The sequence below is a fragment of the Saccopteryx leptura genome, chromosome 3 (genome assembly GCF_036850995.1).
Source record: "Saccopteryx leptura isolate mSacLep1 chromosome 3, mSacLep1_pri_phased_curated, whole genome shotgun sequence".
In the NCBI taxonomy this organism is placed as follows: Eukaryota; Metazoa; Chordata; class Mammalia; order Chiroptera; family Emballonuridae; genus Saccopteryx; species Saccopteryx leptura.
Window position 1 is genome coordinate 208,626,015 of NC_089505.1, and position 12,876 is coordinate 208,638,890.

Here is a 12,876-nt window from a genome sequence, read left to right on the forward strand (position 1 = left end):
TCCCCCCAACCCCCAGCACCACGGCCGCTGTGCCGGGTCTGCCCACCCTCTCTGTCTCTTCCCCAGAATACGCCGTCCCCGACAGCGCCTCGGGCGACAGGAACCCGACCGCCAGCTAGGGAAGACGCGGCAGACATTCTCGCAGAGACCCGACAGAACCGACCCTCCGCCCGCACACCCCGCCGGGACCGAGTCCCGGGCGCCTCCCGCCGCGCCCCCGGCCCGCTCCGCCCCCATCCCTCCTGGCCTTCGGCCAGAGTCTTACAGCGCTCCGGCGGTCCCATCCACGCGGCAGGCGGGCCCGGTTAAGCTCCTCGTAGAAAGCGGCGAAGCGGCATCCTCGGACAGCCCCCGGGATAAAGCGAGTCAAAGTCCCAGGAAGCCGGCGCGATCAGCTGCCAGAGCTCTGAGCGGCGAAACATCGACTTCCGTTCGCGGTTGGCGTTCACCAATCAGAGCCTGGTTTTACGTCATTTCCGCCTCGGAGGCTCTGGGAACGTCGGAAGGAAGAGGATCCTGGAGCCGACCCGGAAGGGGTGGGTCCGGTGGGCGTGTTCCAGCGGCCAGAAACCTCGTGGAGGCCGAGGTGAGTGAGAACCTTAAATTCTAGGCAGCCGAAGGCTTTTCTCCTCGGCTCGGGTTTGGCTGGTCCTGGCTGAGGCCTTCGTGGTGCCAGCAGCAGACCAGGCGAGGGGCACATGGGGATAGTCGCTGGGGTGGAGGGAAACTGGAGCGATCACGCTCCCCTCCGCGTACCAGATGATCGCCCGCGTACGTCCGGGGTTGGTGTGTGCCGCTTAGTGCCGCCTGGCCCGCAGGTGCACGGGTTCACCCGAGGATTCTCCGGCAGTGTGGTCGGCGTGCGGAGTCCCTCTGACCCTCGCCTGACTGACGTCTGATAGGTCTATTACCACGTCGCAGCCCTTCAGTGCATCCACCCTCGAAGCAACATATTTGAGGCCTGGGTTAGAAAGCAGAGATGGTAGGGGAGCCGAAGAGAGGCCATGATCTCTGTCTGTGCCCGTGAGACAACTGGTCGATGCCAGATTGTATGGAAGACAAGTTAAGTGTTGAGGCAATGGAAGAGACTGCAAGGATTGTACTAGCCCTGAAGGATTGGGCCTCAGAGGACAATGCTGATTAAAATAAGTAGAGGAGAGAATGTTTGTTGTGGTGGCAGGAACACTCAGAAGGGTAGGTTGCAGGCCAAGGATGGAAACCAGCTGGCCTGACAAGAGATTGTGCAAGAAATAAACACGGATAGATAGAATGAGCTCTTAGAAAATGCAAACACTTTAGCTTTCTCAAGGTCTTTGGGGTAGAGACAGTGCGTGTGAAAAGGTTAACGTGGTAGCGTTATGGCTTTTAAATGAAAATAGTATAAACCAGTGGTAGTCAACCTGGTCCCTACCGCCCACTAGTGGGCGTTCCAGCTATCATAGTGGGCGGTAGCGGAGCAACCAAAGTATAAATAAAAAGATAGATTTAACTATAGTAAGTTTTCTAAAGATTTCTTCTGCCAAACTTAGCGAAAACCCGACATAAAGTACTTGGTAAGTAATTATTATTATATGCTTTAACTTACTGTAACTGCTTTATAAATTTTATAAAGTTACTTCCCTATTTTATAAATCACCATTACTGTGGAACCGGTGGGCGGTTAGAAAATTTTACTACTAACAGAGATACAAAAGTGGACGGTAGGTATAAAAAGGTTGACTACCCCTGGTAAACCATGCAGGTGGAGAAGCTACATGGAAAACCAGTGCAGGAGCTCTGATAAAGGAACTGGAACAGCCTGACCAGGCGGTGGCTCAGTGGATAGAGCGTCGGACTGGGATGCAGAGGACCCAGGTTCGAGACCTCGAGGTTGCCAGCTTGAGCATGGGCTCATCTGGTTTGAGTAAAAGCCCACCAGCTTGAACCCAAGATCGCTGGCTCCAACAAGGGGCTACTCTGTCTGCTGAAGGCCCGCGGTCAAGGCACATATGAGAAAGCAATCAATGAACAACTTAGGTGTTGCAACACGCAATGAAAAATTAATGATTGATGCTTCTCATCTCTTTCCATTCCTGTCTGTCTGTCCCTGTCTATCTCTGTCTCTGACTCACTCTCTGTCTCTGTAATAAAAAAAAAAAAAAAGAACTGGAACAGAAAGTAATGGAAGAGAGAAAAGAGAAACAATCAGCTCAATGGATGTTTCTGACTAAAGAAAACAGGCAAAGAGAAGCAGTGTAGCCTAGTGGTTAAAAGAAGAAATGTTGGAGTTAGACGGGATTGGAATCTGGTTTTGGCACTTAAAACTCACTAAATGTTATTGGGCTTGCAGTTTCACATCTCTGTCTAGTTTACTGGTCTGTGAAATGGGGATAAGGGCAGTACCTGCCTTGTAAGATTATGGTGAGGTTTTTTTAGATTTTTTTATTTATTCATTTTTAGAGGGAGAGGAGAAAGAGAGAAAGAAGGAGGATATTTTCAGCTTATAATGGGTTTATCTAGATGTTCCTCCCAGTTGAGCAGGAAGCCTCAACTCCCAGATATGCCTTGACCAGGCAAGCCTGTGGCTTCAAACCTGCGACCTCAGCCTTTCAGGTCAACACTTTATCCACTGTGCCTCCATAGTTCAGGCTAGAATTTTTCATATTTACACAAGGCTAGATGCCCTTCTAAGTGCTTTATGTATATGAATGCATTTAATTAACTCAATTGCTATATGTAGTAACTAAACAACGGTATATGTTTACTCAGTTTTGTGCATGTTTTAGGTAACATATACAGACAGTGAGACAGTCCCAACTTAGGATTTTTCTACTTTATCATGATGGGAAAGTGATATGCATTCTCTTCAAACCTTACTTCAAATTTAGAACTCTGATCTTTTCCCGGGCTAACTCTGTGCTGCATGATACTCATGAGCAAGGCAGTGGCAGTGAGCTGTAGCTTCCAGTCAGCCACACAATCATGAGGGTAAACAACTGATACACTACAGTGGATTGGCTGTCTTAAATGATTGGGCCCAACTATAGACTAATGTAAACGTTCAGAGGAAATTTTAGGGAGACTAGGCTCAGTTGTGATGTTCCGTAGGTTGGATGCATTAAATGCATTTTTCGACATACAATATTTTCAACTTATAATGGGTTTATCCAGATGTTCCCCCATCATAAGTCATGAATAAGCACTCTTTAAGTCTTGGCTGCTATAAAAATATTTTTTATTCATTTGTTTGTTTTATCTAACTTTATTTTTAGTGAGAGACAGGAAGAGAGAGATGAGAAGCATAAAGCATAAACTTTTAGTTGCATCACGTTAGTTATTCATTGATTATTTCTCATGCATGCCTTGACAGGGCGGGGGGGAGTACTTTAGCCCACCCATTGACCCCTTGCTCAAGCCAGTGACCTTTGGGCTCAAGCCAATAACCATGGGATCATGTTGATGATTCCACACTCTAACCAAGGACCCCACGCTCAGGCTGGTGACCTCAGGGTTTTGAACTTGTGACCTCAGCATCCCAGGTCAACTATCTACTACATCCCCACTGATCAGACAACAATATTTTTTATTGATCAACCAAAGGTTACTATAAGGTTTTGAGCCTGAATGACTAGGAGGTTTGTATATCATAGAATCAGGAAAAAATAAGAAGGGTTAAGGAATCAAAGTAGGTTTGTTTTTAGACATGTTAAACATTATGCTGCAAGGTATTCAAATGGAATGTCTAATTAGTATTCACAGATGTGGACAGGACTGGAAATAGAGATGTGGTAGTACCTGGGCCAAGGCGGTCTCTAAGAAATACTGTGGAAAGAGTGAGCAGATGGTCAAAGATTACCATAAGGAGCAATGACAGTTTAGGAACAAGATGAACTGGAAAATATTGATCAAATGGCATAGGCTAAGAGCATTGATGCCATGTTAATGGTATCTTTCCTTGATTTTTAACTGACTTATGTTAGTTCCTATGGTAAGAAAAAAGAGGCCAGTAAGTGATTATCGTGTTTTTTAAGTTGCATGGTTGTTTGGGGGCATACTTTCACTTTTCCATATCAGGAACACATGGGCTTGGCTTGTTATCTCCTTCATGCCTTGTCTCTTTTATCCATAACCAGTGTTTTCAGTGAATGTGGTTTAGTGGGGGAACTATGACATCCTTCAAAGATAGTGTGCCAGGTTACCATTCCATTTTCTGTGCTATGGGGCATGGGGCATGGCTGCCCTGGCTTGGAAATCAAGGGCTGTTCTAGAACAGTAGATCTCAAAGCGAGGTATCACAGCAGCAGCACTTGGGAACGTGTTAGAAATGGAAAGCCCTGGGCTCCACTGCAGACCTCCTGAATCAGAAATGGGCACTGGGGAGGGGGAGGTGGCGGTGGTACCCTGAATTCTTTTTCTGTAAGCCCCCGGATGCTCTGGCCTCTTGCTAGGGTCTGAGAATCACTGAGCTGGAAGGTGAGTGCCCTGGGGTCAGGGCATTTGCTTTCCTGTTTCTCTAGCATCTACAACAGCTCTTGTCTAATTAGTAAGTTTACAATAAATGTTCATTGATAAATATTTTCAGTCTCAGGCTTTCAATCTCTGTAAAAATTTAGATGGTGATAGAATGGGCAGAAGCTAATTGTTTAGCGACAGTGAGGCCTTATGTCAGATATTTGTGAGGGGGTGTCACAGTGTGACAAGATTGCAGCTTGATGAATGAGGAATTACATGTTGAACCATCAATGAATAAAAAATTAAGATGTCCAAGTATCTTATGCCATGATTTATTATATAGGTTAACCACATGATAAATGGGGTGTTTGCTAGCCCAGTAGAACCGAAGTACCTGCAGAACTGAGTTTTCTTCATTTGCCTGCACAGCTGCCGCCCCTGTGGTTTCAGACCTTCTACCATGGGGCTCACCAAGCAGTACTTACGCTATGTTGCCAGTGCAGTCTTTGGCCTTATTGGCAGCCAAAAAGGCAATATTGTCTTTGTGACACTGCGTGGTGAAAAAGGACGCTATGTGGCAGTACCGGCCTGTGAACATGTTTTCATATGGGACTTAAGAAAAGGAGAGAAGGTAAGCCAAAATCAGCTGGGTCGATGTTGATGTGTGGGTATTTGAGGGAGAGGCAGAAGAGAGTGAGCTTTGATATATCATGCACAGATTTTTTTATGTGTGTGCTCCTAGAGGGGAAGTCTTTTTCCTTTGGGCAAGATAGCCAGGTTTTAGGTTCTACTGTGTTCTTTTACATGAAATTCTGAAAGCCACAATCAGAGAGGAACTTACCTCTTAGGAATCTATTTGGGGTGATATTTACACTTATTAGTAATCATTATTCCCCACGTTTTGTTTTCTCTACTTGACTACTTCTATATATTTCAGGTTCTTCTACTTGCTTTCACAACTAGTTTTAAAATTCAGGCATTGTAAAAGAATAGTACTCTGCTATGTTGACTGAGTCTTTTTCTTAGACAGATGAGGCCCAGGGTTGTTTTAACTAGGCTTTGATAAGTTTGTAATTCTAAATTCCAGAAGCCTACCTCTTCTGCCAAAGCAAATACAGGCATTTTGATCTTGTCCACTCACTGTGTGATTCCAGGAGGTTAATACATTGATACTTGTTGCTGTATCAACCACAACATAAACCACATAGCACTCTGATGCCATGTAGGTTGGGTTCTTACGAGGTGGAGCTCAGCGCAAGGAGTAAATCATTTTGTATTGAAATACGATAAGGACTTAGTAATTTATTCCATTGCCTGAAAAAATTTTGCACATACTATGCTAATGTAGGACTTTGGGAAAAAAATAATTTTACCTTTTCTTGACTGTTTCATTGCTCAGTACAAATAATAATTTCTAAAGAACTTGAGATGGATTGCAGTTTCATATTTGTAAGACTAATTCGGAATTGCTGGTGCTTTTATTTTGACAATACCTGATTCTCCCCATGTTTGTCCCTTGATACCATGCTTATTAACCCCTCTACTTTTTTTAATTCTTGTGATTTCAGATTCTCATTCTTCGGGGCCTTAAAGAAGAAGTCACGTGCTTGTGCCCCTCCCCAGATGGCCTGCACCTAGCTGTTGGTTATGAGGACGGGTTTGTTCGGATCTTCAGTCTCCTGAGTGGGGAAGGGAATGTGACTTTCAATGGACACAGAGCAGCCATCACTTCCCTGAAGTATGATCAGCTAGGAGGCAGGCTAGCATCTGGGTCCAAGGTGAGAACTTGAATCAGGTGCCCATGCTTTGGTCTAGTACAGAGGTATAAGGTCTATGCTTAATCTGGATTTTCACAAAAATTGTTGAGTGAAACAGTGGGCATATGGTATACAAAACGGTAGAAACAGTGAGAGGGATGGGTCCAAATTGGGAGGTTCATTTGTTTCCTGTCATAGTCACTATTTAGAGCCTACTAACTACAAGAACAAGGTAAGGATGCCTGTGGTCACTGGATATAACATCATTGTGGAAGAGCCACCCAAAACAGTACCCAGGGGAAAAACCAGATTGGAAAAGGAGAGACAAAATGATAATTCTTTACCATTGAGTTTGGTAAAATTGATACATTTCCTGTATCTTCAAGTTAGTAAATATAATGTAAAAGATTCCACTTAAAATGTACTGCTCATAACCTGACCAGGTGGTGGCACAGTGGATAGAGCATCAGACTGGAACGCTGAGGACCCAGGTTCGAGAACCCAAGGTCGCCAGCTTGTGCACGGGCTCATCTGGTTTGAGCAAGGCTTGCCACCTTGAGTCCAAGGTCACAGGCTCGAGCAAGAGGTTACTCAATCTGCTGTAGCCCCCGGTCAAGGCACATATGAGAAAGCAGTCAACGAACAACTAAGGTGCCACAACAAAGAATTAATGCTTCTCATCTCTCTCCCTTCCTTTCTATCTGTTCCTATCTGTCTCTCTCTCTTTGACTCTTTTTGTCTCTGTCACACACAAAAAAAACATATATATACTGCTCACAAAAATTAGGGTATATTTCAAAATGAGTATGAAGCGATAAAAAAAAGAAGCATTTGATTTTTTTTATTAAACAAGAACAGAAAAGCAAACAAGTCAAAAAAAGTTGTTCGGTTATGCAAATGAGATGCAAAACCAACTTTTCTTTCATTGGTGAAATAGCACTATACAAAAGAGTGGAAGTACTGGAGTATCTGCATGTTCCCTGATTTTGAAAGTGCATTTTGAAATATCCCCTAATTTTTGTGAGCAGTGTAGTATATTAAGTAACATTCAGAAAAATACCATGACATTGCTGAAGAATGAAGCAAGACATAAGTAGAGACATACTGCATGCACTTGAGTGGGAAGACAAGGCACTGAAAGATGCTAGTGCTTTCTAACTAGTGTATATAGTAAAAGCAATTTAAATAAATATCCCAATGAGTGTTATTGTCATTTTTAGAACACGCTCAAATGATTTAAAAGCATATATTGAAAAATGAATCAAAGACACCAAAATTCTGAGAAAGAAGACTAATAGAGGGTTTCAGATTTAGTCTTTTTTCAGGGTTAGATTGTTATGGGAGGTTTCAGATATTACAATGCATTGCGAAATCATAATCTAAAAACCATTAATCCTGTATCAATATAAAATAAGTTATTGCAACCTAATAAGAATCCCTGAAACTAACCTACTTTATTCTTGCTAAATAGTATACTTTAGAGATGATATTTCTGGTGAATAGAGAAGTGATAGATCACTTACATAAGATGGTACTTAGACAATTGGCTAACGTGGTGGGAAGAAATTGAAGTTAAAGCTTTACCTACTGCCGTGGACTCAAATGAGCCACAGATTAAAGACAAATATTAAAGAGTGATAGATATTTTAAGTATTAGAAGATACATAGGTAAGTATTTACCTGATACCAAGATGGAAAAGGACTTCAAGCATATCAGCAAAGAGGTAAACCCTAAAGGAAAAAGAGTGATAGATTTGAATAGTTAACTTTAAAACATCTGTACACTTAAAAATATATAGGAAAATTGTTAAGAGTAAATCCTAAGAGAGAAAATAGTTTTCGGTTTTTTCTTTTTTTCTTATTGTATCTATCCGAGAAAGTAGAAGTCAGCTGTACCTGCTGTGGTAATCATTTCACAATATGTTTACATCAAACTATCTTGCTATACACCTAAAACTTACACAGTGACATATATCAATTCTCAATAAAACTGGGGGAGGGAAAGTTAAAGGACAGTGAAAAAGGAAAAGTATATAATATTTTCAATATCAAAAGGAAGGATTAATATCATTCTTTTTTCTTTTATCTTTTTTCTTTTTTTTTTTTTTTTTTTTTTTTTGTATTTTTCTGAAGGTAGAAGCCAGGAGGCAGGCAGGCAGACTCCCGCATGCCCCCGACCAGGATCCACTGAGCATGCCCACCAGGGGGCGATCCTCTGCCCATCTGGGGTGTTGTGCAGCGGGAACCATACTAGCATCTGAGGCGGAGGCCATGGAGACATCCTCAGTGCCCGGGCAAACTTTACTCCAGCTCGGCTGCAGGAAGGGAAGAGAGAGATAAAGAGGAAGGAGAGGGGGAAGGGTGGAGAAGCAGATAGGCACTCCATAGTTAGTACCATAGATAGTGTACAGAATTTCTTATTGATATTTGGAAATGCAAGTCAAATACTGAGGCACCACTTTTAACTTGTGAAATTGGCAGTGGTTTTTGAGAAACTGATAATGCCCAGAGCCGAGGTGATGGTAAAGCACGCCATGTCACACAGATCCCTGGGGGGCTTATGAATTGGTGTCTCCTCTGGAGAGTACCTTGATGGTGTGAATTGCAAATCTGAAAAATAGAAATACCTTTTCACCCAAGAATTTCCCTTTATAGTGTTTATTCTGACCAGAGATAAAGATTTATATACATAAAGATTTATGTACAAGAATGTTCATTTCCACATATATATAATCATAGAATATTGGAAACTGCCTAAATGGCTAAAATAGAAAAAAAAATTAAGTAAAATTATGGTATATTTTTTTAGATTATTATGTGACTATTAAGAATTGAGAGCAGGCCCTGGCCAGTTGGCTCAGTGGTAGAGCGTTGGCCTGGCATGCAGGAGTCTCGGGTTCAATTTCCGGCCAGGGCACACAGGAGAGGCGCCCATCTGCTTCTCCACCCCTCCCTCTCTCCTTCCTCTCTGTCTTTCTCTTCCCCTCCCACAGCCAAGGCTCCACTGGAGCAAAGTTGGCCCGGGCACTGAGGATGGCTCTATGGCCTCTGCTTCAGGCGCTGGAATGGCTCTGGTCGCAACAGAGCAACGCCCCCAGATGGGCAGAGCATCGCCCCCTGGTGGGCATGCCGGGTGGATCCCGGTAATACAAAAAAAAAAAAAAAAAGAATTGAGAGCAGTCTGGAAGGACATGGAAAAATAGAAATACATTAAATGAAAGAAAGGATGAGAGTTTTAAATGATATGAGCAGCATGGTGTCAGTATTCTAATAGGAAAATATCACCTGGGTCTATGTATACATAAGGACTGGAACAATATAAAACAGCATCTGTGGTGATTGTATCTGGGTGGCAGGTTTAACTGGTATTTATTTCCTCTGTGCTTTGCTGTATGCTTTCCAGATATTCTGCAAGGGCTATATATATCCCTTTCATAATAAAAATATTACATTCCTTTGTTAGGCCTTACATGGTAAAGAAAATTCTTCTGTATGATTTGATCCCTTTAGGACACAGATATCATTGTGTGGGACGTGATCAATGAAAGCGGCCTCTACCGTCTAAAGGGACACAAGGACGCCATCACACAAGCCTTGTTTCTACGAGAAAAGAATCTGCTAGTTAGTAGGTAAGGGAGTAATGGTTTTTTTTCCAGTTCTTTTCTAGGTAAACTCATCAGAGAGGGTTCTAGAGAGCGAGTTTGCTTCATTCCTCACCTCGCACTCCAGTCAGGCCCCTGTGCTGGTCCCTCTGCCCTCTGTCTGCCCCCCCACCCCAGTTAGTATCAGAGAAGCTCTCCAGAGTTACTTACAGCATTTTTAAATTTGTTTTCTGCCTTGTCCTTATTTCCCTCTACTCAAGCTTTTCATGTTCCTTAACCTCTCAACACCCCTTCTATAGACCGAGCTGTCCACTCTATAAAATGAGCTGTCCACTCTGTAGAACGAGCTTTCGGGAAAGCCCAGTGTGAGCAGGGGCGGACGTGAATACCCCTTGACCTGGCCTGTCTTTTGAGAAGAGACGTGCTCCATGGTTAGACCTCCAACATGTTAGGTCAAACCCTTTGAAATTTCCATTTCTGCCAGTCAAAAATGGTAGGTCAGATATCAGCAATTTCATAGACTTCAACCTAGTATAATAATTACCACTCCTTAGGAATGGCCCCCAGGACAGTGTGGGATCCTGAGGTGGGCCAGGCAGGAATGAGAAAGGCCACAGTGAGGACGCAAGTGCAAGAGGACCAAGTGCTGTGCCAGTGGGGGCTGGTCTTGGGGGGACGCGGGACCCAGTGTCCTGTTCAGACGACAGCTTCTGTGCGAGGATGCATGACTGCACTCAACTGGAATGTAGGCGTTGTAGTTTGGCGACCATAAAGGGAAGGAAATAACATTAAGAGGTGGGATTATGTAGGAAAGACTTTGTAAATCAGGTTGTATTGTTTTGGTTTTTTTCCACTCTGGTCATGAAGGAGGATTTTATTAGAACTGTGTTGGTGAGGAAGCAGGGAGGGGCAGAGTCCATTAGTAGCGAAATTAAGAGCCAATTAATGGCAGGTTCAGAATGGTGCTGAAGAGCCCGATTTTGAGTCTAGAGAAACAAGCTACTGTAACCTTAGCCTTGGTCGGCAAAGCGGCTCGCAAGCCACATGCAGCTCTTTGGCCCCTTGAGTGTTTAGCAAAGGCCAGCTGAGGAGTACCCTAATTAAGCTAATAACAATGTACCTACCTATATAGTTCAAGTTAAATGTCAATCGTTGTCCTGTTGACATTTGGCTCTGCTGACTAAGGAGTGTGCCGACCACAGCCCTAGAGGACTGAGATGATCTGACAAGTGTACTGGATGTGACGAGGAGACAGGAGTGGGCAGAGAGGCCAGCTGTTAAAATAACTCAGGCAGTAGGACTTGAATTCAGTCGTGTACAGAAAGGGACTGGAAGGGCTCGAGCCCCAGTGAGGTCACAGAGGCGGCATTTTCAGGACTTGGGGACTAGCATCGTGGGAGACAAAGGAGCAGGAGAGGCCTAAGAAGTTTCTGGGTTAGTGCGAGAATGTTTCTGTGCTTACAGGTGAAACATGTTATTTTCTACCTAAAAATATCCACATAAGAGTTCAGAGCCTGTACATTTTAAAAGAAAGTTCGGGTAGAATACTAGCACAGATAGTATTGCTGTATGTTACCATTTTAAGGCTACAAAAGAGACCTAGATTATTACCCTGTTAGTTTAGTGACTTTTTCTAATAAGATTTCCTCCTATTTCTTTTAGTGGGAAAGATGCCGTGGTGAAATGGTGGGACCTTGATACTCAGCACTGTTTCAAAACCATGGTTGGCCACCGAACTGAGGTACGTGTGGGCTCTCGGGCCAGGGAAAGAATGGAGAGACAGAAGCAAAAATGGTGTCCCCCTAGTCCTTCCACGGCTCTTCGTGTCCACAGCTGGCAGTTGACAGGCTGACTGACTGACTATTGATTTGTAACAGTACTGCTGTTGTTGTTGTTTAGTTCTTGGATATTTGAGGCTGAACGTCATGCACTAGACATGAACAGAGCTCCTTTTATGTGCGAGGCAAGAAGTATCACTTAAAATCTTCATTTGAATGGATTCTAGTTAAAATTTATGCTGAACAGCCATTCTCTAAATTTCAGGATAGAAAATTGCAGAGAAATGTTAGTTATCACATAGACAACAGTTCTACCACAGGTCATTTCTTCTAACAGTGGGATTTCTCTTAGTATATGTTGAAAGGGTTGCCTTCATGTTAGACTTAGCAAATGCCAAAGAGATTTCAGTACAGTATACTGAAACTTGGAATGTCACTTCATACAAACATACATACATACATACACTTCATACAAACATCCTGGAGTCTTAAAAGTTGTATTATTTAAATCTTTTTATACTCTGCAGGTGTGGGGCTTGGTTCTGGTGTCAGAGGAAAAGCGACTCATCACAGGGGCATCTGACAGTGAGCTGAGGGCGTGGGACATAGCCTACCTGCAAGAGGTGATTACCTTTTCTGATCATGTGCCACGGGCCCAATACCTGTCATGTTGAAGCCATTTTAGAGGCTCATCGGATTTGGAGTCAGATGCAGATATTCAGTCCTGCACTTGGGTTCCTGTGGTACTAAAGGAATGCTATCACACCGATAGCCAGCCCCTTCTGTGCCTCACTGCCCTCACTGATTTGGGCTCAGAAGATAGCTTTAGACGTGTGGCTTCCGGTGATGTTGATGTGTGATCATGGATGGACTTCAGAATATCTCTGACCCTTTCCCCTCAACAAAATTCTACAAAAAATTTGTGTTTATAAATATGTATATTCTGATCTATAACTTTTTTTCAGATCCTCAAGAGATTTTGTGAGGGAAAAGGTTATAGACCTTCAATTTAGCAGAGGTATGAGTGTGGTGTGTCCAGTAGCTATTTGGATAGGTTCTACATTAGTCAGCTAGGGCTTATCTTTTCTTAATTTAATGAGAAAGTGAACCTTTCTTTCAATGCCTTTGCAATTCTTAATGCTAGCTTGAATTTTCAATTCTAGAATACAGTAGACCTTCACCTAAGAAGGTTTTAAAGTTAATGAAGAGTCGATCGTCACTTTGTCACCTTGTTACTAAAAAGTAGTCTTTATACTTGGGAAAGTTACTGGAGGTAGTGTGGTGAACAGTGTTTTGTTTGCATCTGTT

At 43.2% G+C, this 12,876-nt stretch overlaps 2 protein-coding genes and 1 long non-coding RNA gene across 8 annotated transcripts in view; 2 read left to right on the forward strand and 1 right to left on the reverse strand.

Moving 5' to 3' along the window:
• Nucleotides 1-431, reverse strand: part of GDAP2 (ganglioside induced differentiation associated protein 2) — an 82,502-nt gene extending 82,071 nt beyond the window's left edge. For both annotated transcript variants that reach the window (XR_010750321.1, XM_066377277.1), the window contains exon 1: nucleotides 266-431. The gene's annotated coding sequence lies outside the window, so the exon portion shown is untranslated. The remainder of the gene's footprint in view (nucleotides 1-265) is intronic.
• Nucleotides 1-12,876, forward strand: part of LOC136400491 (uncharacterized) — a 353,174-nt gene that overhangs the window by 320,625 nt on the left and 19,673 nt on the right. The window lies entirely within an intron of this gene.
• The window catches only part of WDR3 (WD repeat domain 3), a 32,015-nt gene continuing 19,673 nt past the window's right edge, over nucleotides 535-12,876 (forward strand). For 2 of the 5 annotated variants that reach the window (XM_066377278.1, XM_066377282.1), the window contains exons 1-6: nucleotides 535-586; nucleotides 4,775-5,062; nucleotides 6,000-6,209; nucleotides 9,699-9,817; nucleotides 11,453-11,531; nucleotides 12,096-12,191. In XM_066377278.1, coding sequence (XP_066233375.1) covers nucleotides 4,892-5,062; nucleotides 6,000-6,209; nucleotides 9,699-9,817; nucleotides 11,453-11,531; nucleotides 12,096-12,191 — 675 coding nt within the window. In that variant the 5' untranslated portion in view covers nucleotides 535-586; nucleotides 4,775-4,891. Of the gene's footprint in view, nucleotides 587-1,741; nucleotides 1,855-4,774; nucleotides 5,063-5,999; nucleotides 6,210-9,698; nucleotides 9,818-11,452; nucleotides 11,532-12,095; nucleotides 12,192-12,876 lie in introns of all 5 variants that reach the window. The other 3 variants (XM_066377279.1, XM_066377281.1, XM_066377280.1) reach the window with 3 other exon arrangements.